At 50.5% G+C, this 26404-nt stretch overlaps 2 protein-coding genes across 12 annotated transcripts in view; one reads left to right on the top strand and one right to left on the bottom strand.

The window, feature by feature from the left end:
• NONO (non-POU domain containing octamer binding) overlaps positions 1 to 26404 on the bottom strand; it is a 122506-nt gene that overhangs the window by 18848 nt on the left and 77254 nt on the right. The gene's annotated exons all lie outside the window — the stretch shown is intronic.
• On the top strand, positions 91 to 26310 carry ZMYM3 (zinc finger MYM-type containing 3). 11 transcript variants are annotated; one of them, XM_060248980.1, is made up of 25 exons: positions 91 to 188; positions 5193 to 6071; positions 6534 to 6577; positions 6903 to 6975; positions 7654 to 7945; positions 8144 to 8321; positions 9128 to 9340; positions 9823 to 9973; positions 10447 to 10562; positions 11778 to 11864; positions 12167 to 12317; positions 12766 to 12938; positions 13488 to 13653; positions 15127 to 15185; positions 15422 to 15581; positions 16749 to 16864; positions 16953 to 17127; positions 20400 to 20546; positions 20966 to 21069; positions 22695 to 22863; positions 22986 to 23137; positions 23390 to 23507; positions 24328 to 24582; positions 24667 to 24784; positions 25268 to 26310. In XM_060248980.1, the coding sequence occupies exons 2-25, from the start codon at positions 5210 to 5212 to the stop codon at positions 25467 to 25469; spliced, it is 4281 nt and encodes a 1426-aa protein (XP_060104963.1). In that variant the 5' UTR covers positions 91 to 188; positions 5193 to 5209; the 3' UTR covers positions 25470 to 26310. The 11 variants fall into 11 exon arrangements, 10 of the variants coding, with proteins under 10 accessions (XP_060104963.1, XP_060104959.1, XP_060104965.1 ...); XM_060248976.1 differs by lacking the exon at positions 91 to 188 and adding an exon at positions 246 to 352; XM_060248982.1 differs by lacking the exon at positions 91 to 188 and adding an exon at positions 471 to 581.

Raw genomic sequence — 26404 nt, 5'->3', positions numbered from 1 at the left:
GTGAGTGGAGATACCTAGTGAAGGAAGGGGTTCTGGATGTGAGGGTGCTGAAGAGCGCCTCAAGAGCCGGGGAGGGGAGGCAGATGTTAAGAGCCCCAAAAGGACTTATTTGCATCCCTTGTTTCTTTGGCTCCAATGCAACATCTGCATTGGGCCGGCTGGAACGCACAACAGATCGATCTTCCCAGGTCGTCTCTGCTTCCTACCCTTGTGAACAAACAGCCAGTGCGGGGGGGGGGGCTCCAAGAGTCACGTGTAGGGGGGGAAAGGCTTGGGTGCAATTCCTGGCGTGGTGGGTGATGGCGACCGGTGGCTCTCGGAGGATCTTCGGGAGAAGAGGCTGTTGCAAAGGGTCAGATTCCAGACAGGATCTGGCGGGAGGGATTCTCTGCGTAGGAAGAGCAAAGATCTCCGCGCGTGTGCTTGGCCCGGTCTAGCAAAAGCCAGTCGGGATCGGGGAGTGTTGCGACGCGTGTACGTGTGAACGCAACTGTAGATGCTACTGTATGGTGCAGAGTAGGCTCGTTGAGAGGGGTATTGAAACTAAAAATTAATCATTCTGGCATTTCTAGGGAGGGGAGGTAAAATGTGGGGCTGGAAGGAGGAGGTGGATTTGGAAGCGATCCACGATGGGGCAGCCCCCCTCCCTGCAGAGGGAGGCGCCGCGGCGCCTTTCTAGGCGGGGGCGCTGCGAGGGGGCTTCTCCTTCCCTCCCTGCCGGGGGTCTTGGGGCGGCCCCTCTATCCCGCGCCGTCCGGGGGCGGTGCCCGTGCCCCGTGTCCGCCCCGCCCGGCCGCGCGCTCGCCTGCTCGTTCTCTCTTTCCGTCGCTTCGGCTGCTGAGGCAGACCCTCGGGGCGCGCCCCACATCGGTGGGTAGACAGGTGAGGGAACGTCGGCCCCGGGAGGGCGCACGGATTCCGTGGGGGGGGGGGGAGCTCCTTTCCCCCTTGAGTTCTCCCGGGATTTAAGAGGCAAATCGGGGAGTAGATGCCCCTCACTCGTGCCCCTTGGCCCCCACTTCCCCTCCCCCACTCCACCCGGTGGTGCTCCGGATCCATGATCCGCGACCCACGTTTTCTACCTCCCCTTTCCGATCCCTCACCCAGAAACTCCTCGCCAGGTTTTGCAGCTTGCAGAGGCGCCGAGGCGAGTCTCGCGAGCCCAGGCGCCTGCACAGCCAATGGCAGAGCTGGTCCCGGCCGCTAGGAGCTAATCGCCGTGCCGCCCTTGCTCGGCCGCAGCCAATGGAGACCCTCCCCGACCTCCCCCCTTGCTCAGGCTGCGGCGCGCTGAGGGCTCCGAGCGGCGCCTCCATTTAAAGGGGCCGCCGCCAAGTCGCGACCCGAACCAAACCTCGGGTGGGCGCCGTTCTGAGCCGGGTGGGTGGTGGGGAACTGGAAACGGTGGGAGTAGGTGGGGGAGACGTTCAGCATGGCGTCTCGTGCGGAGGGGGAGGGGGGCCGAGGCAGGTGAGGGCCGGGCGGGGCTGCGGGCTGGGGGGGGCGGCCATCGTGGGTCGGGCGGGGGAGGGGCGGAGGAGGCAGCCCCATACCGAGAAGTAGAGGGGCGGGGCCTGGCCGCGGAGGTGGGGCTGGTGGGCGGGGCTTATCAGGGGTTGGACTGCCCCCGGGGAGGAAAGGATCCTGCAGGCACTTGGTGGGAAGAGGGCGGAGTTGGGCGACGTTCCAAGGTTGGGGTCGGAACAGAGTGCTCCAGGAGTGGTCCGGCAGGCGCTCGCCGCTAGTTGGGAGGTGCTCCTGGGCTGGGCCAAGACTCGCTGGCGCCGTTGCAGCGAGATCCTGCAGGTACTTGCTGTGACGGAGGCGGAGCTCCCGAGCTCAGCCTGTCCAAGACTCGTCTGATATCTTGGCAGGGAGGGAGCATGAGCGGGAATGGGAAATCCTGCAGGTACTTGCTGTGAAGGCGAGGAAAAGATCCCTGGGGAACTGAGCCTTACACAGGGAGGAGAGCAGGACGAGTCTGCAGTGATGTGAGGGTGGATTATGTTGGAGGGAGGAGATCCCGCATGTGTTTGCTGTACGCAAATAAGCTAATTATTTGAATTGGACAGGCGGGCAAATTGTTTGCAACGTGTAGATTTTGGGGCAGGCCCATGCTGGGGAAGGATACTGCAGGAACTCACTCAAGAAGCAAGAGCTAATGGGAGAAGACAGTCTGGGCTGTGTCATTTTCTGTGGCAAAAGGGTAATCTGCAATTATAATGTTAAATCCAGAGTATCTCAAGGAGGGATTCTAAATATACTTTCAGAAAGGGGAGGATCTAATGGCTTGGCCGAAGTTGCATTACCTTCAAGAGGAGAGGATCCTGCAGTGTGATCTCTGGATTGCACCAGCGAGTGATCCTGAAAAGAAAGGATAAGGAATAGGGTATGAACTGTGCCAGGCATCAGCCTCACACCATTAACTCCTTGGAGAGAGTGACTTGCAGTGGGCACAACTAGTTTGGGGGGTTCTGTAAGGAGGGACTCATCCAGGTGCTTGCCAGTATGAGGGGGGAGTGACCTGATCTGTGCCACAGATCTTGTAACAGAAATTCTGCTTTCTTATGGGTATTCAGGAGCTGAGAAATCTTTAAAGGCAATCCTGAGTAGGGCACAACTAAACTATTAGCTCACTTCTCTTGGCACCACCCAATGGATAATGTTTGATACTGATTCTGCCTGCTGCCATGTCAGCCCATGGAGGGCTGTCTGGATCTGATCTTTGTTATACAAATGGGTACCCTGATGAAGAAGCATGTGGCTTAGATGTCATCTATTTTTTTTTAATTTCCCCCTTTCCTAGTAATAACAGCACTGGGCTTCATGTGCAGTTTGGTAGTGCCACCCTTTCCTCTATTTTGCAGATTGGGAGTTGTTGGCCTTGAGATTTAGATATAAATTGGGACACCAAGAAAATGTCAAGAAATCTGCTCCTTTACTCCTGAAAATGTCCCCCTCCCATGTAGCATCAGTGATGGACTAAACTGGGCATTGCTGTGCGATTCTGTGCAGACTTACTCCAATATGAGCTCATTAAAATGAATGGGTTGGAGTTAGTCAACACTGGATTGTTCTGCCTGTGAAATGAACTGGTATTAGTGGGTCTGCTGTATTGGTGATGTGCAGGACAAAACATTGAAGAGGACAGGAGGGCTTCTCTTGAATGTGTTGCTAAATGGAAGGGAAGGGAGGAAAGACTTGGTCATTATGGAGGCAGAGTTGGGAGGGAAATATCTTTGCAGATGTGCAGTGCAGTCTGTGTTGTGTTCCTGTAGTAAATGACTGAGTGAGCTTTCACATGATGCAGTTAAAGGACACTAAAGCAAGTTTCACAGAAGTACAGAATCTTTTTTTAAGACTGCAAACATCAGATAAAAATCTGATAATTGTAGTATATTTGAATTCCTTTTAACTGCTAGTTTATATCATTTTGCACTGCATTCTTTTGCTGCTTCTACAGTGGCCTCTGTGCATTCAAAGAGACCTCTGAAAGATTCTCTGGGGGCCAACTCCTACCTGCTTTCCTTTGTACAGGTAGCATAAACAAGTAAGCTTTTGCTGGCATTGTACATCCTGCAAACATGTTTGTGAGTCCTCAACTCTGCTTGACATTCCAGCATCCAATTGAAGTAAAGGTTCTGTGGTCTTGGGAAAGTGGTCCCCAGGACTGGACTCTGGCAAGAGGCCTGGGCTGTTGCATAGCACAAGGGTCAGATCTGCACTTGGAGGTTTGGTTGAGAATACTACCCATCTCTACATATTCCTACTTGTCCCAGGACAGGACAGTGCTATGATTATACTCCAAGGAAGTACAAACAGAATTCTTCACTTGGAAACGTTCACTAAGACAGAGGTTGACCAGAAATGCAAATCAGGTAACCCATTCATTGTTACACTTGTCTCCCTGAGAGAAAACACCATTATTCCCATTTTACAGACTGTGGAACTGTGGTTCCCCATTAACTTCATGCCAAATGAACTTTAGTCAAACCATTTATATAATGATAATTGTCCATATTCTGCATGACATGGGGCAAGTGTCCCCTATATCTCAACCAAGGCCTGAATTTGTGGTCCTTCTAGCCTCACTTTCCCTACAATACTATTCAGATTAGACTGACACGACACAAAGAAATAAAAAGCTGTAGTCTTTCTGATCATATGCAAAGGTAGCTTGCTGAACAGGTTCTCTTGTTACCTCTTAAGAACCACTTGGGCCTTCTGTGTGCTTTGTTAATTCAGGAACCAGCTTGTTAATGACCAAAGGCTGTATCAGGAACATGCTTTGAGACCACAGCTACCTGGCATATTTCAGATTTACACATTTGGGTTTTTTTCTAGCTTTCAATGGCTCAGGGCTAACAACTTCACTTACAAGCAGTCCAAATTATTTTTAAAATCATCTTCTGTTATAGGCAACCCATCAGGTTCCTGGTGATCAAAAAGTTGTCCGAAGTGCGGAGGGGTGCGTTGCATCACTTCTGGGTGGTGCTTTGGCTTGGCCCGCTATGGGCTTTGAAAGGAAATGTCACATTTTGGGAACAGTGGTTGTAAGTGCCCCTTGAACTGAGTGGAAAAGGGGTCACTAAAGTGCTCTTTTGAGTTGGCTGTCTGGATTGTGGTGGAACCCAATAATGGAAGCATCTTCAAAGGACCTTATGTGCCCATGATGAGTTCACTCTGTTCATTGCCTTTATGAGGGTGATAAGTCAAAGCTAAAAGATCTGATGTACCTTCATAGCATGTTCAGGATGAAAAAGGAAATATTCTTTTGTCTCAGCATTCCTCTGCCTTGGTATCTTGGTGGCTGTATATTTTTCCCCAGCTCTGCCTTTTCTGAAATTGTACCATGCAAATAATATTATTTAAAAACCTGGTTCAATCTGGGATGGAGGTACAGTGGGGAGGGTTCCCAACACTCTCAGAATTGCTACGTCTTTGGAACTGGTTTCAGGTGGTAGAAATGATGTCCAACTCCTTTCCTGCCTGCCTTTGATTAGGAGTTCCATTCTGGTTTGGGTTCAAAGTAATAGACTTTATGATTGACCTTCATCTGTGAATTTAATTAGGATTCAGTTTGACACCCTAATTCTAGCAGGTGATTTCCTCCAGGTTTGTATTTTCTCGGGTGGTGTAAATCTTTGAATTAGTTAAACATGCTAATGTTATTTCCTATTTCTGTCTCCTAGTCACTGGCTCTTTCTGAATGGATCCCAATGAATTTCCTGGCTCCCTGGGGCCACTTTCTCTGCCTGATAAGCCACTAATAGGTGACCTGCCTGCAGACATGGAGTTTGGAGAGGATCTGCTGGCTTCCCAGACAGCTTCTGTCCCACAAGCCTCAGCTCTTCAGCCCCAAGAGATGGAGTGGGAAGCTTCCAAGCAAGCAACCTCAGACAGCGACTTGGGCCTGGATTTAGTGAAAGCAGATGGCTTGTCAGACCTAAGTAAACCCAATAGTGTGGGAATGGGTAAATCTGATCATTTGGCTATCTTGGAGAAGCCTAGCATCTTAGCTGGCTTGAGAAAAGAGAAGGAGCTGGTGGCTCCTAATAAGTCAGAGGATCTGGACAGCTTGTATAAGGCAGGTGGTTCTGTAGATCCAGAAGATGGGACTGGGGACCCTTCTGCACCAGGGACGGAGGCCCTGGTGCCAGATGCTTGGAAAGAGGAAGGTGTGTGTAAAACTGACCCTGAAGGCCCAAAAGATGAGGGTCTGGAGAGTGCAGCTTCTGTTCCTGAGAACCATGCCATGGAATCTCCTGATGTTGTTGAATTGAGCAACACCCCACCTTCACAAGAACTAATGGCCTCACCTGTCAGCTCACCAGGAAGCCAGCGGCTGGCTAAGAAAGCCCGGTTAAAAGCCCCAAGGAAAAGCTCCCCATTGCGGAAAGAGGAGGCATCCACAGAAGAGGAGAAAGAGTCAGTGCTCAACAGTATGCCTGATCCAGCTCCTGAGCTGGTGGGAGAGAGCCCAGCTGAAGCAGAGAAGGAATGTGGCACTTCTCAGAAAGACGCTGCCAAGCCCAAAGCACAAGAGGCAGCACAGACACCATCCCTTCCAGGTGGGTATGAGTAACAGAGGTAGTCTGTAGAGCATGGCCCCTCTTCTCCTTTCTTGCTTCTCCTCTGGTGGCAAACTGGAGGAAGATGGGGGTGGAAGATGCCACTTGCTTTCCTTTTGGAAAATACTTTGCAGCTCTCTTGTTCACTGTCCCGACCTGCCTTTGATGGCCATGCAATGTGTTAAGGATCCAGCTGTTCTCCTTTCCCTCACCAACTATTTTCTCCCACTGCTGCTTCTCTAGCCACAGCTGGAGAGTCCACCTAGCTTTCCTGAGTACAAGTTGTAAAGAAGTTTCCACTCCCCCCAAGTATTTCTGTGCCGTTTGCTTCAGCACTGCAGCAGTTTCCCCCCATTTTTGTTTATGCTTTCATGTCATGATTGTCACTAGCCATAGCCCTGGCCACAATTCTTTTGGAGTCTCACAGACAGCTTTTGGGTCTCTTTTGTGCTTTTCTTGCAGGGGAAGGTGCTGGTGCAAAGGGAAGTGAGCAGCCAGTTGAAAAGGTAAGGAAGGAGGAGACACAGGTGATTGCTAGCCTCTCTACTAAGACTCTTAACACTTTCCTCAATTCCTTGCCCATATGCTGCCTTTCTAGAAAAACCAGGCCTCCCATATGCCATGCTTCTGTGTCACCAGCCATCTGCGCTGCTTCTCCTCTTCCTTTTCCTTTCCTCCCCATAGTTTAGATCATGAAGTTGTGGGCTGGATTTATCTACCTTTTTTGTTCAGTGCTTAGTATCCCTGCGTGCTCAGTAAATAATTGCAGTTTTAGGGTTTCTCTAGGCTAGGTGCCTTTGGCTAGTCTGATGGTTCATTGGTGTTTTCCAGGAGCAGAAGAGGAGTGAGCGAGCCAGGAGGTCAGAGGCATCCCGACCTGAAACAGTAAACTCCTCTGAGAGCAGTAAGTTGCCCCTCAGCCAGTAGTCTTATGTTCAGCAGGTACAGGCAGCTCACAGAGTCTGAATATTGGTTCACCAGAAGAGGAGTCACCTAAAGCTAGTATGGTATAATAGACAAATAGTTGGACTGGGGAGCTTTGAGTTCAAATCATAGATGATCGTGGTTCAACCATTGTCTCTCAGCGTAATCTACTTCACAGGGGTGATGTGAGGCTAAGTGATGGGGAAGGAACCATCTATAGAGTTCCAGACTCCTGAAGTGGAACAAAAGTACAATGCAGTTGTATTGATATATGATACTGAAGGGAAAGGCGGGATCTTTGTTGTAAAGCATCTATCCAAGGTAGGTAAAGTGAAGCCTGCCTTTATGTGGAAGTTGGTATTGATGATTCCTGATGGTTCAGGCTTCAGGAGGGCTGAAGAATGACAGGGTTTTTTTAATGGGTGTTCTGATCTCCTCTAAGGCCTCTTTCCCACCATTGTGTTTTTATTTAATTCTTGTTTATTTCATGGCTATCCCATGCTCCTTCTATCATGGGACTCCAGGCAAGTTACCACAGGGGGACCTCCCAAGAGATTTCTGAGCCAGCCCTGCTTAGCTCTAGCAGGAAGCTGTGTTCTTTGCCTTCTCGCCATACCCCAGGACCATTCTGATCCCCCATCTCTCCTGCTTCCTGCAGTCCCAGTCTCTGATGAGGATTCAGATGCCATGGTAGATGACCCCAATGATGAGGACTTTGTTCCCCATCGCACTCGGCGCACCACTCGCATGTCTCTGCGCAACCAAATGGCCCAGCGGGCTGCCCGCTCCACAGTGACCAAGATGACTTGTGCCAACTGCCGGACGCCACTGCAGAAGGGCCAGACAGCCTATCAGCGCAAGGGGCTCCCTCAGCTTTTCTGCTCCAGCACCTGCCTCACCACCTTTTCTAAGAGACCACTCAGCAAGAAGAACTGCACCTTCTGCAAAAAGTGGGTGCCATTGCTGTCTTCCCCACCCCTGCCGCCATTTGCTGCCCTTGGGCTCCTTGTTCCCTATCTGCTGCAAATACCCTGCCTCCCCTGCTTGCTATTTGTCTGGTGTCTTTGGCCTCCTTGTTGCCTTTGGTTTGCTGGGTTGGGCCAAGGTGTGGCTAGCCCTCTGTCTGATTGATGCCATTCTGTCCACAGGGAGATTTGGAACACCAAGGAGTCCGTTGTGGCCCAGGTTGGCTCAGGCAGCTCTTTCCATGAGTTCTGCACTTCTGTATGCCTCTCGCTGTATGAAGCGCAGCAGCAGAGACCAGCACCACAGACAGCAGAAGCCTCAGACACTGTCCGCTGCAGTGTGTGCTACAAAGCAGGAGAGGTAAGCATGGCTAGTTTCTGAGGTGTTGTCAGGAAATGAAGGGCTTGGCCAGTAGGAAAGCAGGAATCTGCATAAGTCTGCTGTTGCCTGTAATTCAAGACCATCACCTTGCTATTGCTTTGCTCAGTGGCAGAGTCCATGCTGTGCATGCAGAAGTTTGCAGGTTTAATCTTGGCATTTCCAGTTAAAGGTTCTGTGGTTAAGAGGACTGGGTAGCTGGAATGGAATTAAAGCTGGAATTAAAAGGACACTCTGTCAGGCAGATTGCAAAATGGTAGCTGTGGAGTAACATGTCCAGTAGCATTTGGGGGCTCTGTTGGTGAGTTGATTGCATGAGCACCAGTAGGCAGCATCCCACTTTGTCAAGGCCCTCCAAACAAGCGGGAAAGAAAGGAGCATCCAAGGACTGGAGAGAAGAGTAGGTTAGAATGGAGTTTTACATACCACATGGGAAGGAAGTAGGGCTGTTAAGAATTGGATTGCATTCAATTTTAAATTGATTATAGTTCAATTTGGGGTACATAATGCTGTCTGGGCTTTACTGATAACGGAGATTTGAAATACAGTAGGCTCGAAGAACTTGCTGCCATAGCTGCTAAGTTCCAAACATGGGATTTGATTTTTATGCTGGTTATCAAACGTTCAGCCGTTACCTGGCCTTCTCTTACTCTGCCCTGCCACTTGGATTAAAGCTTGTCATCCCTCCTGACCTACCAGCTATCATGCCTAGTACTTGGTACCCTTCAGGTGATGGAGACCCTTGCTGATGTCCCCTCTACCTGTGAATGATTCTGTCTCATCTGCAGATTCAGCATGAGGTCAGCAACGGAAATGTGGTGCACCGAATCTGCAGCGATGCTTGCTTCACCAAGTTCCGTGCCACCAAGGGCTTGAAAACTAACTGCTGCGACAACTGTGGTCTCTACCTTTACAACAAGGGGATGCCGTTGGAGTACCTCTTCCACGAGGGACAGCAGAAGCGCTTCTGTAACACCACCTGCCTCAACAGCTACAAGAAGGTGAGGCTGGGCAGAGGCAGAGAGGCACCTCCACACAGCTCTGGCCTCTGATTCAAGGTGAAAGCAGAGGGCTCTCTGAGCCAGGTCCCAGATGAACTGGCCAGTGAGCCACAAGCCCCAGTCATCTCATCATATCATCTGCTGCTAAGAGTTCTTGGGACCTGCAAAACCACACAGGCTGCATTATATTAAAAAGGTAGTCCCTTGTGCAGTCGTTTCCAACTCTGGGGTGATGTAGCATTCCATTTGGAATCCAGAGGAAAAGGCTCAGAAAGAATCCAACCCCTGCCCCCTTGTGACTCATGAAGGTCTACACATTTTCTTCTTTTAACAGTGCACTAGTGTTCTCCTGGAAAATGTTTTAGGAATGCCTTGGCTTGGCTGACAGTTTGTCCCTGTGTAGAGTTGAATATTTTGCAGGTTCAGAGCAAAATAGGCTGGAAAGGGGGCCTGGCAGCCACTCTGCTTTTTTCTCTTTGCAGAAAAATACCCGGGTATATCCATGCATGTGGTGTAAGACGCTCTGCAAGAACTTCGACATGCTGTCCCACAAGGACAGGAATGGCAAGATGGGCCTCTTCTGTTCCATCTGTTGCACCACATCCTACAAAGTCAAGCAAGCAGGCCTGACAGGTAAGAGGTAGTGGAATCCCCTAACAGTTCTGCAGTCTGTGGCAGATTTGTGTGGTGGGGGAAGAGTGTCCTGAACATGAGGAAGGAGAACAGGAGGCAGCTGGATTGCCACCTGTGCTAGAAAGGTCACTCTACAGCACATGGGTCAGGCTGGGACCTCTTCTACTGGAGCAACTTGCTCCATTTGTTAACAGTTGGAGCCATGCTTCTGGATGGGTGATTCTGGCTTAGCAGGATTGCTCACAAGGGGGCTTAGATTGAGAGGGACTGAGGAGCTGTTGTCTGGGAATTGTCGACAGGAGTCCTGACTTGGGTGGGGAGAAATTCCAAACAGAGTTTCCGGTAGTGTGTCTTGAACCAATCCTGGTCCTCCTTTCTTTGCTAGATTAGGGTCTTATGTCGAGCCTGGGGGAGGAGTACCACATGTCCTTCCTCATCAGCCTGGCCCCTCTTCCTGCCTTTCCTTTCCCCAGGACCCCCTCGACCTTGCAGCTTCTGCCGGAAGAGCCTGTCTGAGCCCTGCTACTACAACAAGAATGAGCAGGTGGTGTACCAGTTCTGCAGCCCCAGCTGCTGGACCAAATTCCAGGTACATACGGAGGCTCTGCCACCGTCACAGTGATGGGACCAAACCCAGGAACATGGGTTTTCTGCATGGCTGCGATCTGGTGCATCCATCAGACTCCTGAAAGTCTCTGCTTTCATAATCTTTTTAAAAAGGCTTCTAGCACTTATTGTTTGCTGATAAAAGCTTTGGAAGGTGAAGGTTGTGTCTGCTAAAACTCTAAGGCTAAAGAAGATGGAGAAGGGAAGAGGCGGTATCACTCTTCAAAGTTGCCCACACTCTCCCAGAGTTACCCCAGCCCCATATTGCCTTGATCTGCATTCTTGCACTTAAGACAGAGCTCCATGCCCTGTGTATAAAATTCAGCTCTTCTTGTCTGTTGGCACTATTAGTTACTAAGAGCACATACCCTTTAACTCCTCGGTGTCAGGTTTTCCTGTCTTCTTAGCCCTTTGCTGCTCTTTCTTCCAGTTGCCCCATCTGCTTGTTTTTACTCAGCCCCTCCTGCAGCTGAGTAAAGTTCCCTACCCTCATTCCACCCCAAACAACATTCTACAACCAAATCTTCTCCCTCAGAAGTTACCATGTTTGTGAACACTCTGACGTCACAGCAGTTCAGCCAATGGCTACAGATGGGTTGGGGAGGGCGAGGCTCGCTTAGCTAATTCTTAGCTTATTATATATTTATATATGATGATGTCTGATCTGTCGTGAGGGTTGTTGTCTCAAATAAACTGTTTCTGCTTCTGCTGATGCCGAAGAGAATTTGTGTCTGCTGTCCAATAAATCAGTCAAATAACATTTGTGTGATTTGCATAATTTATTCTACTCGCAGACTGTTGGTCTTTTACTTCCATTGTCCATGGCCAAACCCTGTTCCCTCCCAGGAGCAGCTGCAGCAGCTGGACGTCCCCTGGGAAGAACCTGTGTGGGGTGCCTGCCAATTACTGTTCCCCTCCTTATGGAATGGGATTCAGTCACCCCTCAGTGGTGGGGAGAGGGGAGGGCTTGGAGGGTGCTGTGGGGAGTCAGGGTAGAGCTGGGCCTGGTTGGTGGGAATAAATGTGTATGCTGTGGAGGAGGAGCAAGAACACTTTGGTGGGTGTGGGTCTGGAAACTTGGGCACTCTGAGAGCAAATGGGAGGCTGGGTAGGCAGCTCCAAGCTGGGCACAGTGGGCTTAGGTGATCCTGTGCCCCCTTCTGAATCTTTCTCCCCTTCCCCTTCCCTCACAATGCAGCGCACCAGTCCAGAAGGTGGGATCCACTTGACCTGCCATTCCTGCCACAACCTCTTCACTGGGAAGCCCGAGATCCTGGACTGGCAGGTGAGGGGGTTGCAGACAGGAGGCAAAGGAATTGCCCGGGTGGGAAGAAGGAAAAAGTTCCTGGGTTGTGCAGCTGTTTGGAAAGTCCAGGAGGTAGCTTCCCCTCAAACCTGCTCTCTGTCTCTGCGGAGAAGGGGCAGGCAGGTTTCGTTTGGGGAAATGGGTGCCCAGGCCTGCCACTGGTCCTCAGACTGAAGGAATCCAGTTGGCTCAGCAGGGCCCTGCTTCTCTGCTGCTGGAGACCCATCCTGGTGTAATCAGTTGGCTGAGCATGCTCCCTTCCCCCACCCCCACCCTGGCAGGACAAGGTCTACCAGTTCTGCTGCAGAGACTGCTGCGAGGACTTCAAGCGGCTGCGTGGGGTGGTGTCCCAGTGTGAACACTGCAAGCAGGAGAAGCTGCTGCATGAAAAGATCCGCTTCTCGGGGGTGGAGAAGAACTTTTGCAGCGAAGGTACCTGGGGAGAGCACGAGCCGGGCCTGTGACAGAGAGGAGGAAGGGGCCCGGCAGCAAAGGGGAATCAGGGATGAGAAGAGGGTGGAGGGCTATCCTGCTGGGGCCTGGCTGCCCGGAGAGTGCCGGCCACCCTGCACGGCTGCAGCCTGCCCCCAGCACCAGCTGGCCTTGCTGTGCCTTGCAGGTCCTTGCATGTGGTGGGCTTGGGCCGAAGGTCCTTTGGAGTAAACTCTGCTTAGAACCAGAGAGGTGAGCGATGGCGAGTCCCTCCCGGTTTTAGTCCCACCTTGGGGGCCAGTGCAGGATTGTTTGCTTTCAGGCTGCCTCTGCGTTGCTGTGCTCTGCTGTTTGTTCCTCAAAGCTGCTCACCTTTGGGTTCCCTGCTGTGACGAGGGGGCCCACCGTGCCCCCCTGGGAAGGTTTCACCCATGTTGTTTCTCCGCAGGGTGTGTGCTTCTTTATAAACAGGATTTCACCAAGAACCTGGGCCTCTGCTGCATCACCTGCACCTACTGCTCCCAGACATGCCAGCGGGCGGTCACCGAGCAGCTTGAGGGCAGCACCTGGGACTTTTGCAGTGAAGACTGCAAAAGCAAATACCTGCTGTGGTACTTCAAGGTCAGTCAATGGGCAGCTCTGTTCCAGCCTGGGCCAGTTGGGTAGAGGGTGCTCTCTGGCTCTGCTGTCTTGCTAGCTCTCTGCATTACAGCCCTCTGGCGGGGACTCATGTCTCCCTCATGGAGACCTTAGTTTGCACTTCAAACTCTGCCTTGTTGGAAGTCAGATTAAATTGTGCAAGTCACACATGCACAGAACAGCCAAACTTGCTTTCCACCTTGATCAGAAGTGGTAGTAGTTGGTTGAGGTGGTGCTAGGTCTGACCAGGTGGAGTGAATAATAATCCAAGGGTCATGGAGAAGGGAGAAAAAGGAGAAGTCTGGGAGTTAGCCACTGGAATCCACTTTTCCAGTCTTGGCGGGGATGGGCTATAACAGCAACTGCTTTGTCTTTTATAATTCCTCATTCCTGAAGAACTAGAATGTTTTCTCTATGTTTGCAAAGAAAGACTCACAGGGGTCCAGGAGATTCCATGCTACACCATGTCCTGAGCTGTGCAGAGGACTTTGCGGCTGACTGTCTCTTTGTCCCTCTTGTTGTGGATTTTAGGCAGCTCGGTGCCATGCTTGCAAGCGCCAAGGGAAGCTGTTGGAAACCATCCACTGGCGAGGTCAAATCAAACACTTCTGCAACCAGCAGTGTCTACTGCGCTTTTACAACCAACAGAATCAACCTAACTTAGACACACAGAAAGGGCCTGAGAGCCTGCTGAACAGTGAGTAGCCCAGTGCTTTGGCTAGCCCAGAGCGGCAGGGAGCTTGACTGCAAGGGGGTCTGCTAGAGCTGCTAGGGACTGATTCTGCACTGGCCCCTGGGGGAGGGTTGGATGGGACCGCGTAGGATTGCCCCCGCCTCTCCCTCCCTCCATTGCTAACCTCTCTGGTTCTATGACACACAGGGCCAGCCAGCCAGGATGAGCCGGTACCAGCGCTGCCTGTAACTCCCGTTCTTAACAGGGAGGCTCCGATATGGCTGCTATGGGTGGCTCCATTCTCCAGCGGAGAGTTCTGTGTGGAGGGCCAGGCTTGGCCTGGAGTGCCAGGGCCGGCTCTTCCCCTCCTGTTCCTCTCCCCAGAATCAAAAGCTAAGCAGTATTGGGCCAGGTCAGTTCTGGGATGGGAGACCCAGAGGCACCCAGGAGAGAGGGATGATGCTCCTGCAGTGGACAGGGACTGTTGTGCTGGAGGTGGCATCTAGTACCTGAGGCAGGTGCTGATGGCCCAGATGCTGCCAGAGAGCCTGGTGGGTACCATGCAGTGTCTCATGCTGGGAAATGGGCAACGCACCAGGATCGTTTGGGTTATCATGTTCAGAAGTCTTGTTTACTGTGTTGGGAATTGGTCCACACCATTCTTCTGTGCCCCCCTTTCCCCCAGTAGAACTTCTGTGCCCCAATTGGCAGTCTGTGTGTGGCATCCTCAGACCTTCTCAGCTGGTCAGGACTGGGTGTGCTCAGAAATCAAGATCTTTGCCGTAGTGAAAAAGCTGAATGCAGTGACTACAGTATAAATTACACAAAGTTTGTTAGGCACAAGTTTGGGAACTCTTTTCTTTTTTAAGGATAGCTTTGTTCTTAGAATACTGAATTCACAATTTATACTTTCTTTTCTTTTTCTTTTTGAGCTTGTGCAAAACAGCAGGGGTAGACACAATCCTGGCTGAAGATATTTCAAATGTGTAAAAGGGGTCACCCTGAGAGAGCTCAAGGCAGTGACTGGGTGAGGCACCGATGCCTTCAGCTCTTGCGTCTTTCTTGACTTAGACCACCCTGTTATCTTTTGTTTTGTTTTCTTCTCTTTTTCTGTGGCCCTACTTCCAGCCAGGATAAGGTGAGCAGCCGTGGGCTTCCCCACTTGAAATGTTGAGGATGGATGAAAAGAGGTTCACTAGACAGGAGGGTCTCCTTTTGCCTGTTTTCCCCACACTGCAAAATCAGGATTGTGAATCTGCTCCCAAGCCCTGCTAAACATCTTGCCTAGGTTTTTCCCAAATACAGGTCAGGCATCAACTCTGGGGATGGGCTGGCACATACACAGCTCCCCACCCCCCTTCAGAAGTCAGGGCCATGGTCATAGCCCCATTGTCCTGTTAGCAAGTGAAAGCTGTTCTGTAGGGTTTCCTGCCTTCCAGACTTGGGCAGGTCACGACCAGTGAAAAAGCACCTTATCTCTGAAACGTTTCCTTTCAGGTCAAACCCCTGAGCCAAAACAGCCCTCTTCCACCCCAGCAAAAGTAGAGACCAATACGGTGAGTGGGTGGTTTAGAGGGTGCAGCTGCCTGCTGGCCTGCTTCATAGTGGGAGGTTGCTGTTGGTTTAATCCAGGCTCGGAGGCTGGTGGGAGGAAAGAGCCCTGCTTGCTTTATTTGCAGTTTGCAAGTGCTGTGGCCTAGCCCATGGGAGCATGGTTTGTGGAAGAAGGTGCTGGGATCTCTCTCAGCACCAACTGCTGATGCTTGTTCTGTCTGGATCCATGTCTTTGCAGGTACCTGCAAAGAACACTTCTGCCCCGGCCACACCGGCTGCTCCACTGCCATCTCAGTTGGTCACACCACGGAAGAACAAAGCTGCTATGTGCAAGCCTCTTATGCAGAACCGGGGGGTGTCCTGCAAGATAGAAATGAAGTCCAAGGGCTGTCAGACAGGTGAGGGAGGGCAAGGAGAGGTCAGCTGGGCTTCCCAAGGGCTTTGACCTCTGCTCTGTGGGAGTGGTGGTCCTGCTGAGCCTTCAGCAGAGGCTGGCTTTCTTGAGCCCTTTTGTACACACAAGCTCCCCTTCTTTTGCTTCTGCTCTCTGCTTGCAGTACAGTTAATTGGATTGACATACAGTAGTTCAGAGGTTGAGGTGGGTAGGAGGATTTAATATCAGACATTCAGTCTGACCACATTCCCACTCTCAAGAGCAAGGATTCATTCTGCTTGGGAAAGCCATGAATGCAATACAGTCAAGCCCCACCCGGAGTACCATATCAAGTTCTGGGCAATGCACCTTAAGGAGGATGTAGCCCAACTGGAAGACGGCAACAAAGCTGGTCAGGGATTTGGAGAACATGTCCTGTGAGAAAAGGTTGAAGGAACTGGATATGCTTTTAGACCAGGGGTGTCAAACATATGGCCCAAGGGGTGCATCAGGCCCCTGGAGGGGTCCTGTCAGGGCCACAAGCAAATAAAAAGTACGTTTGCAGATACAAATCTGAACAGCATACTCAAGATTACTACTGCACAGATATTATCTCCAGTTTTTGATGCAGTCATTCAGAACAAGAGATGTCAGTTATCAGACTGTTAAATAAACAAAATATTGCAAGAGTGTTATTGTTTTAAGTTTTTAAAAAATCTTTAATTGTGTTTGTGTCTGCTACATTTCTTGACACACAAGGCCTGGCCCAATAAGGTCCCATTTATGTTAGATCCAGCTCACATAACAAATGAGTTTGACATCCCTGTTTTAGACTGTAGAAAAAAAGAACGCACTGTTCTGATAGCCGAAGGGCTGTCACATAGTAGAAGGGCTGTCACAAAGACTTGTTCCCTCCTGCTCTACATAGCAAGACTGGGTCTAGGTGTAAACTACAGGGGTGTAGGTTTTGACTGAACATTTGGAGGAACTTCCTGCTTGTAAAACAGTTTTGCTAGTGGGGGCAGATGTTGCTCCCTCAGGGGTTTTAAAGCAAAGACTGGATAAGGATGCTCTAGCTATGGATTCACTACATTTCCTAGAGACTAAATGGCTGTAAGACCTTCCAAATTCTTTGTGGGGAACGGAGTCTCCCCTCAGGGAAGACTAATGGCTTGCTATTTGATCCTGACAGAGGCTGACTGGAAGCCCCAGGTGGTTGTGCTACCCATCCCCGTGCCGATCTTTGTGCCTGTGCCTATGAACATGTACTGCCAGAAAATACCTGTGCCTTTCTCCATGCCTGTCCCGGTAAGTGTGAACCTGTCCTTTTCCTGCTCTATACAGACCATCCTTTACTGGTCCCCTGCCCCTTTGATGTGTTTTTCTTCATTTGAAGGTGCCTGTGCCAATGTTCCTGCCCACCACACTGGAGAGCACGGAGAAGATTGTGGAGACTATAGAGGAACTGAAGGTGAAAATCCCATCCAACCCCCTGGAAGCCGATATCCTGGCCATGGCTGAGATGATAGCAGAGGCAGAGGAGCTGGACAAAGCCTCGTCAGACCTTTGTGGTAGGTCCTGGGACAGTCTTGCTGATAGCCACAACTGCCTGAGCTTTTATTACCTTCAGAAGTCAAAAGGGAGAAAATGAGCAGTAGTTCTGTGCAGTATTGCCTCTGTTCAACCCACATGTTTAAAACCTTGTACCAAAGAGAGCCTTTGTGCTTTGCATGTGTTTGTTCTGTATATGTTCCTTTGATTGAGATGTTGTTGGAGAACTCTGCTATGATGATCTCTCTCCCTCACAGCATTTCTCTTTATTTTTTTCTTAGCTGAGCATCCGTTTCTTTGTTTTTCTCTGGCTGTCCCACCCAGTCATTTGAATGTATATTGGTAAATGCTGACCCAGCCTAGAAAACTGAGACAAAAATCCTTCTTTTGTCCTTGTTTGATAATGGCACACAAAATGCTGATGGTAAATTAAAACTAACAAACTGTTTTGTTTCACTTTGATGGGAAATGGTCAGGTAGGAATCAGGTTTAGGATTTATGAGGTGAACAGTCAACAGGAGTGAGGTAACTTTGTATAGAAATAGACATCAGATACTTTGTTGCAGACAAGTAGCTGTTTCTGTTATTCAGTCTTTAAAACTTGGAGAGAGAAATTTCTTGGCAGTTTCTGCTTACGTAAATCAGCATAAGCTTCTTGGTCTCACAGACTCTAAAATTGGTGAATTCAGGAACATTCACACAAGCTCGTTTCCTTCCTTATCCATTGGCTAGGGATCACCCCCATCTTCTAGGAGCTATTTTCCTCAGACTTGTGTGAGGGGAAAAGGAGTCCCTCAAAGCCTCACCTAAATCAGCCATGCAGCAAGCAAACAATTCTTCTGTTCTCAAAACAATTAACTCTGTTCTTTTCATGTTGCAAAGTGAAAGTAGCTGAGTCAGGGTGTGGTAATATACTGGCATATAATCTGCTTTCCTGAGGGGCAACTGCTTTGGGGAGTTATTACTGGGATATCTCAAATCCAATTTTTGCCAAACTTGGAGGGCAAGTGGAGGAAAGCCTGCTGAAGATGCCTTTTTTTAAAAAAAACAAAAACTGAAGATTCCTTGTGAGTTTGGTGTCTCTAACTCATGAAGGAGCTGTTCTAGCACCTCCCAAACCAAATGAACCACAATTGGTTTGGGAAAATGGTGGTTCATTTAAGTTCATGTTTTGTGCAATCAAACAATGAACCAACATGAACTACCATTTTCCCAGTTCATGCTCATCCCTCACACACATACAACCAGTGCTCCACCAGTTGAATACTGGATCAAGTTCAGGGTTATAATATAAACTTTTAAAGCTCTGTGCAGTCTGGGACCAACATATCTACAGGAGAGCCAGTTTGGAGAGCCAGCTCCCAAACCCTCTGCCAGGTTTTCAGGGGTGATGCCCAGTCGGCCATTCATAAACAGATATAGCGGGGTGTCATGTGCATACTGATGATCACCCCCCCCCCCCTTCACTAGAAGTCTGAGAGGCAATTTGATGTGGTGGTTAAGAGCGCAGACTCTTATCTGGAAGAACTGGTCTTGATTCCCCACTCCTCTACCTGCACCTGCTGGAATGACGTTGGGTCAATCATAACTCTCTCAGAGCTTTTCTGCTTGAGAGCAGTTCTCAGAGAGATTTCTCAGCCCCACCTACTTCACAGGGTGTCTGTTGTGGGGAGGGGAAGGGAAAGGGAAAGGAGGTGGTAAGCCGCTCTGAGACTCCTTCAGGTAGTGAAGGGAGGGATATAAGTCTTCTTCAATAGGGATGGGCTATGTGTCCCACTTCCCTAACTCAGGATCCTCCTTGATCCTCTCACAGTCTGCTTTGCTTTCTCACTGTTAACTGTCAACTCTCCACTGCCACTCCTAACTGCAACTTTCAACTGAAGAATTCCATTTGAATTCTCTGTTACTCAAAGTTCTCAGACTAGATTACAGCATCAACCATTTACTGTCCATCCATCTGCTTTCAAGACTCCTGTGTTCAAATAATTTTACTTAAAGCACAAGAATAAAAAGGAATAAAGATCCTGAAAAGAAGAATTAGATCATGGGTGTCAAACATATCAACCAAATCAGGCCCTCAGAGGACTCCTATCAAGCCCCTGAGCAATTGGGTATCATCTACTTCCTTCTCCCTCTCTCTTGCTTCCTTCTGCATAACAGCTTGCTTTGTAAGGCTTGCTCAATCACACAGGAGCTACTGAGCAAAGTCTCTCTTTTCTCCATTGGCTGAGGCTCCTCCTTTGGGGAGGGAGAGTTTGCTTTGCGCAGCAAAGCTACTGAGCCAAGCCTCTCTTCCTTCTATTGGTTGAGGCTTCTCCCCCTCCTGGCCCCCTGGGAAAGGAAGGAAAGAGCCAGAACTTCCTTTGCCCAGTTCCCTTGATCCCATGGGATCAATGCAAAGAAAGCACCTTTAAGACCAACGAATGCTAATGTTTTAAGCCTGTTTTATTTTAAGTTTTTTTTTTTAATCTTTAATTGTGTTTGTCTATGTCCTTTATAACAGTGGTCCCCGACCTTTGTGGTGCCAGGGACCGGCACCAGGGCCAGCCCATCCACCACGGCCCCAGGGCTGGCAGGGTGGGGGCACCAAATTTGGCCCTGCCCACGATACCGCACAGCCTCCCTGCCACCCACCCCCCGGCGGCCGTGCAGCCTCCCCGCCCTCCCCCCATGGCGCTGTGCAGCCCCATCTTTCCTTGCGTGCCTCTACCACCACTCTCCGGTAAGGCAGAAGAAAGGGCAGTGAAGCGCCGCCTTCCCCGGCTCCTTAGGGCTGACCCCCCCTTCCCGTGCCGATCTCAGTGGGAAAAACCTTTGTAGCAGCGGACAGCAACCCGCTAAAGAAGCGCCGCTGCCCTTGTCTCCATCTCACTTCCTTCCCATGCCCAGGAAGTTTCCCCAAAAGTTTATATCTCTGCTACCTAATCTTAAATAGGTACACATATGGCCCAGCCCAATATGGCTCAGTCCAACAAGGTCTCATTTATGTCAGATCTGGCCCTCATAACAAATGAGGTTGACACCCCTGGATTAGATGGTTGGCAAGAGCAGCAAGCACCTCAGTAAAAGATGTTCCTCCCTTGGTCGTAATACATTCATGCCGGTCCTTAGGAATTAGAAATGGTCTCTTCCATGCTTGCAGGGGAACTTCTCATTCATTTGTAGCTCTGTGGTTTGATGGGGCAGGAACCATTCATCTGGGGTGTATCTCTCTAACTTTTGTCTTGTCCTTGAGGACGCTTCCATAGACACTATTAAGGGGCACCCACCTGACCTATTTATGTGTTCACAGACCTGGTGAGCAACCAGAGTGCTGAGGGCCTTTTGGAGGACTGTGACCTGTTTGGGCCAGCTAGAGATGATGTGTTGGCAATGGCGGTGAAGATGGCAAATGTGCTGGATGAGCCGGGTCAGGATTTGGAAGCTGACTTCCCCAAAAGTAAGAGTAACAATAGTCTGGGGCCACTGGGCTTGAGAAGTGAATCACCGGCCTCTCCTGAAGGAGGAGGAGGTACAGTGAGGGAAATTCATGAGCCCTGGCTAGCAGCTCCCACCCTAGGAAGAGTAGGTGGCATTGCCTCTAAAGCCTTCTGCAGAAGATGGGCATGTAGCTGTGACCTGTAGAACTCACAAAAAGGAGGGAGAGTGGTCAGTGGCTGACTTAATTGCTCTCTTTCCAGTTGGTGTGGTCTGGGTCAATGCCCACCAGGGAAAGAAGGAGCAGTGGATAGGTGCATTATGGGAAGTGCTTCACTCCACTCTGTATGTATAGTAGAGCTTGTAAGCCAAGGCCTTGAGGGCCACATGCATCTGAGGAACCTATTATAACACTGACCCTCTTTCCTTGTTCCCCACCAGATCCCTTAGACATTAATCCCAGTGTGGATTTCCTCTTTGACTGTGGTCTTGTGGGTCCAGAGGACGTTTCTGCTGACCAAGATTTGCCTCGTGCCATCCGCAAGGTGAGTTTTGCCCGTCCTCCCAACCTGGTGGACCAACTGGGGAAAACAGCATTGTTTGCTATGACTCTAAAGTGGACGATGGTATTTAATATCCCACCGTTCCATTCAGAAAGGACTCTCTAGGTTGGTGTAAAGTGGCACCACATTACAATAAAACAATGCAAAGAAGTTGCAGGAAAAACCATGAATCTGTTCTTTTTCAGCCTCATTTAAAACCACTTGCATAAAAACCCAAAGCTTGCCCCTAAAAACAATCCATAAATACTCTTTGGTAGCCAGCAAAGGCTCTCCTCAAGTGTATGGTAGAAGGGCAAAGGAGGCTAGGGAATTCTGCAGCTGTGGCACAAGTCTAGAGAATTTCCCCTTCTCTCTTGTAGCTGTTGACTATACTTTGAACTGGGGGTACAGAGAAGGACCTCTACTTATGGCCTTGGTGCCTGGGCGAACCTTTGTGGGAGGAGGCAGTCTTTGAGCTCTTGTGGTCCTCCCAACATGGACAACTTCAAAGGCTACAACCAGCCATCTGCAGTGGGACACAAAATAAATGACCAGTTTAACTTGAACACAGTGGGAGTAATGTCCCCAGTGTCTTGTCCCTACCGTCAGTCTAGCATTTGGGACAAACTACTGCCTCCACATGCTTCTCAAAGGCAGCCCTCCCCCATGCAGTGTGTTAAAATTATATTATGGTGCAGTTTGCTAGTAAAGGACTGGAGAGTCCAAGGTGGTGCTGTGAAATCACCCACTGAATCTAGGATCGTGAAGCAGCCAGCAGATGGTAAACTTAAAATGAATGATGAAGAGAACGTAAGAATATTAGAGAAGCCATGTTGGATCAGGCCAGTGGCCCATTCAATCCAACACTCTGTGTCACACAGTGGCCAAAAAACCACCCAGGTGCCATCAGGAGGTCCATCAGTGGGGGCCAGGACACTAGAAGCCCTCCCACTGTTGCCCCTCCCAGGCACCAAGAAAACAGAGCATCACTGCTCCAGACAGAGTTCCAACAATACACTGTGGCTAATAGCCACTGATGGACCTCTGCTCCATATGTTTATCCAATCCCCTCTTGAAGCTGGCTATGCTTGTAGCCTCCACCACCTCCTATGGCAGTGAATTCCATGTGCTACTCACCCTTTGGGTGAAGAAGTACTTCCTTTTATCCGTTCTAACCTGACTGCTCAGAAATTTCATTGAGTGCCCACAAATTCTTGCATTGTGAGAAAGGGAGAAAAGTACCTCTTTCTCTACCTTCTCTATCCCGTGCATAATCTTGTAAACCTCTATCATGTCACCCCCTAATCAAGGTTTCTCCAAGCTAAAGATTAGCCCCAAGGAGATAATTTCTAGGTGCCTGTGATGACAGGGCATGCCAGAATCACTCTTCAGTGATGATGATTCTGGCTGCAGCCTTCATGAAAAAAAAGGCAGGTAGAGTGCATGTGAAGGGGTTGTGGCTCAGTGGTAGAGCACCAGCTTTGCACACAGAATGGTCCAAGATTCAGTCCCCAGGATCAAGCAGTAGCTTGTGTGAAATGCATTATATTGAGATCCTGCTAGAATAGATTATACTGACTTTGATAGACCAGTGGCCTGCCTGAAACTACCTTCTGTCCCCACTGTAGGGCCAGAAGCGTCTGGTTCTCTCTGAGAGCTGTTCACGGGACTCCATGAGCAGCCAGCCCAGCTGTACGGCACTGAACTATTCCTATGGTGTGAATGCCTGGAAGAGCTGGGTGCAAGCCAAGTACGCTGGAGGCGAAACGAGCAAAGGTGATGAGCTGCGCTTTGGCCGTAAGTATGGGTTGAAGGTGGCAGTGGTTGCATAAGATGGGAATGTCAGAGGTAGTGGGTGGATGCTAGGAAACTGATGTCTCTCCCTCCCAGCCTAAGGCTGCCTTTTGCTGTTTTCGCAGCCAAGCCCATGCGAATCAAGGAGGACATCCTGGCCTGCACGGCTGCAGAGCTTAATTACGGCTTAGCTCAGTTCGTCAAGGAAGTCACCCGGCCCAATGGCGAGCGCTATGAGCCCGACAGCATCTATTACCTCTGCCTTGGCATACAGCAGGTAGGAAGGCCCTGGCCCTCACCCATCAGCCCCCCACTTGCCAAGGAACAACAGGACCTTGTCGTGTATGTCAGCATCAAGCAAGGGATTTTTTTGTGGCTTTTCCAGTGGGCTCCTCTGTAACTGGGAGCACCATGTGTCGGAAGTCTGGCAATTACCACATTTGCAATTACTTTTGCTATAGCTGTGTGTCTGGGACTAAGTTTGCATTCCCTGCTTGATTCTGTACTTCTCCCCCACTCTCGCCACCAGTATCTGCTAGAGAACAATCGCATGGTGAACATCTTCACAGACCTCTACTACCTGACCTTCGTGCAGGAGCTCAACAAGACGCTCAGCGGCTGGCAGCCCACCACGATCTTGCCCAACAGTACGTCATTTGATGGGGCATAAGCCTGTTCTCCTCTTCTGGCACTCTGGGATTCTCAGAGGACCTTTGGAAAGAGAGCTAGCCTGATGCTGGGAAAGGGTTAGCAGGCAGTCAGCTGTCCACAAGAAAGAAGGTTGTGGTCCCCCACCTCCACCCCAGCTTGTGTGGAAGTCTCTAAATCAACCTTTATTCCAAGCATCCTCATTTCACACCCACACCTAAAGCTGATCCTGTTTAGGATTAACCATTGTGTGCTGTACGCTCGCTGCTCCTTTTACAGTCCTACAGTCCCACCCTCAGCAGAGTTACACCCTTCTAAAACCCCTTGAAATCAGTGGCACTGTTAATGTCTCAGGCTGTTTTCACAATAACTCCAGGAAGGGCTTTGTAATCTGCATTTTTATAGGGTGACCACTAAGGCTTAAGGATGAGCTGTTAAACTTCTGCTTAGAATATGCATACAGCATAGAAAATACAAATTTTACATGAGCCATAGAGCCAAGATAAAACATTTAGGTTGGGTTCCCCTTTCCCTGGACTGTTGAGAAATGACCCACTGGCTTCTCCCTACCTGTTTCTGGCCATGCACCTGTGCGCACACAGCCACGACCAAACAGGTGAATTGTTGGTAGTAGGGGCAGGTTAATTGCATCAGATCCAAAACGGAAGGTGTGCCCTGGCCTGGAAGAGGCTGCTGGCTTAGCCAGACTCCTCCTAATGTAGTTCAGCTCTGCAGGCTGTTCAGTGCAGTTCATCAGAGCTCTCTCGCCTTGTGGCCAGCTGTGTTCTGATGGAGGTGGTTTGGTCTGTATGTTTGCAGACACGGTCTTCTCACGTGTGGAAGAGGAGCACCTCTGGGAGTGCAAGCAGCTGGGTGTCTACTCCCCATTTGTGCTCCTCAACACTCTCATGTTCTTCAACACCAAGTTTTTTGGGCTGCAGTCGGCCGAGGAGCACATGCAACTCTCCTTCACCAACGTTGTTCGACAGTCGCGCAAGTGCACCACGGCACGGGGCACCACCAAGGTGGTGAGCATCCGCTACTATGCTCCTGTACGGCACCGGAAGGGGCGAGGTAGGGAGCGCTTTCTGCATGCGTGCTTTTTCTGCCCATCGGCCGTGGGGGCAGCCCCTGACCCAGCTGTCTCTCTCCTTGCAGATCCTGGCCTCGGCAAACGGAAGCGAGAAGAAGAAGCGCCGGTCTTAGAGCAGCGAGAGAATCGCATGAACCCACTGCGTTGCCCAGTCAAGTTCTATGAGTTCTATCTCTCCAAATGGTGAGGGGCTGTGGCCAGGAACCCCATGTTGTTGACTGGGGCCCTTAGGCAGGTTGTTGTCAGTGGAAGTGGAGCAAGGAGGCTGGAGGCAGTGCCATGGCCATCACTGCTCACCACCCTCAAAGTGGGCGTGGGCAGAAAAATAACATGTCCACAAGGGCATCGATTGTGAAGGGCGCAAAAAGTAACAGTGGCCACTTGCAGGGCATTGTGGGTGTGGAAGCATCCAGCTTGAAAACCAGCTTAGCGTGAGCAGCACTAAGCACACTAAGAAGTGTGTCCAGATAATGTTGGGAGTTGGGACCTCTGTGCTTCTGCATGGCCGTGTGGCATCCATTCCCTGACTAGGAGTTGCTTTCATAGGCTCCAGAGTCACAAAGAAAAGTGTTGTAGAATTGAAGGCTTTGGCTAAGCTCCTGCCAATGGCCACCTCTCTGTTTTCCACCCGGGTGAGTATTCTTGTCTCTCTTTTTCTGGCCGCAGCCCCGAGAGCCTTCGAAACCGCAACGACGTCTTCTACCTGCAGCCGGAGCGATCGTGCATTGCTGAGTCGCCGCTGTGGTACTCGGTCATCCCCATGGACAAAAGCATGCTTGAGAGCATGCTGAACCGTATCCTGGCCGTGCGTGAGATCTATGAGGAGCACAGCCGCGGGGGCGGCGGTCTGGATGACGATATGGACTGAGCCGGTGCCAGCCTGGCCGGAGGGAGACTGTGGGGCCCAGCGCTGCTCCAGCCAGAGGGCAGGGGATGGGGAGGTGTGACTCGCTACCCCTTCCCTGCCTGGGGGTTACAGGCATGTAGGACTCTTCAACACGCCCCACTCCATGCTAGTGACAACCTGCTCCCCTGAAGGGCCAGCGCCTCCTGCCCTTTCCCCTCTTCTTCCCATGCTGCCTAAGAGTGCCTGCTTGCCTGCTCCTTCTCCCCTGGCCAGGGTCTTCTTCTGCAGCACCAGGCTGGGAGGGGGGAGCTTAATGGATTGTTCTTTGGGGCTGAGGAGAACATGGAGAGCATCCTGGCTGGTGTTAGGCCCTTGGAGGGGAGCAGCTCTGTGGGCATGAGCCTTTCCCTGACTAGGGGAGAGGGGGCATCGGCTCCTTGTGTGCACATTCTCTTGCTTGGGGCTTTCTTCTCTCCTGTGGGTGTCAGCCCTCCCCCTTCCCCTCCCAACAGCTGGATACTCTGTGTGTATGCTGGGGGAGCAGGCCCTAAATGACATCTGGACAGTCTCCTGCCCCGCTTCCTCGAAGCGTAGCTTGCCTCACCACCCCATGGGGGGGCGGTGGCTGCCCGGCATCCCCTCTTCTTCCCCGTTTGTGTGTGTGTTGCGTTGAGCTCTGAGCTATGGCTGGTGGTGGTGCCGTCTGTCGAGCCTGTATATATTGTTCTGGCCCAGCCCCTGTCTGTATCCTTGTCACGAGTGAGCCAATTGCAGGTCTCATTGTAGTGATACCGGGGTGTTAGGACCTGCCCCGTGTCTCTCTGGAAACCATTCATTTCAAATAAAGGCACAAAACCTGCAAGCTGTCTTCGCCTCTCTTTCGGCAGTAAGGACAGCCTGCAGCTTCTGCTGATGAGGGAGTGCTGATTGGCTCCCTTTCTCACAGCATCGGAGCC

This window comes from Heteronotia binoei, chromosome 11 (assembly GCF_032191835.1).
Source record: "Heteronotia binoei isolate CCM8104 ecotype False Entrance Well chromosome 11, APGP_CSIRO_Hbin_v1, whole genome shotgun sequence".
NCBI classification, from domain to species: Eukaryota; Metazoa; Chordata; class Lepidosauria; order Squamata; family Gekkonidae; genus Heteronotia; species Heteronotia binoei.
The sequence above is the reverse complement of the archived record's forward strand: the minus strand, read 5'-3'. Positions and strand labels throughout refer to the sequence as shown.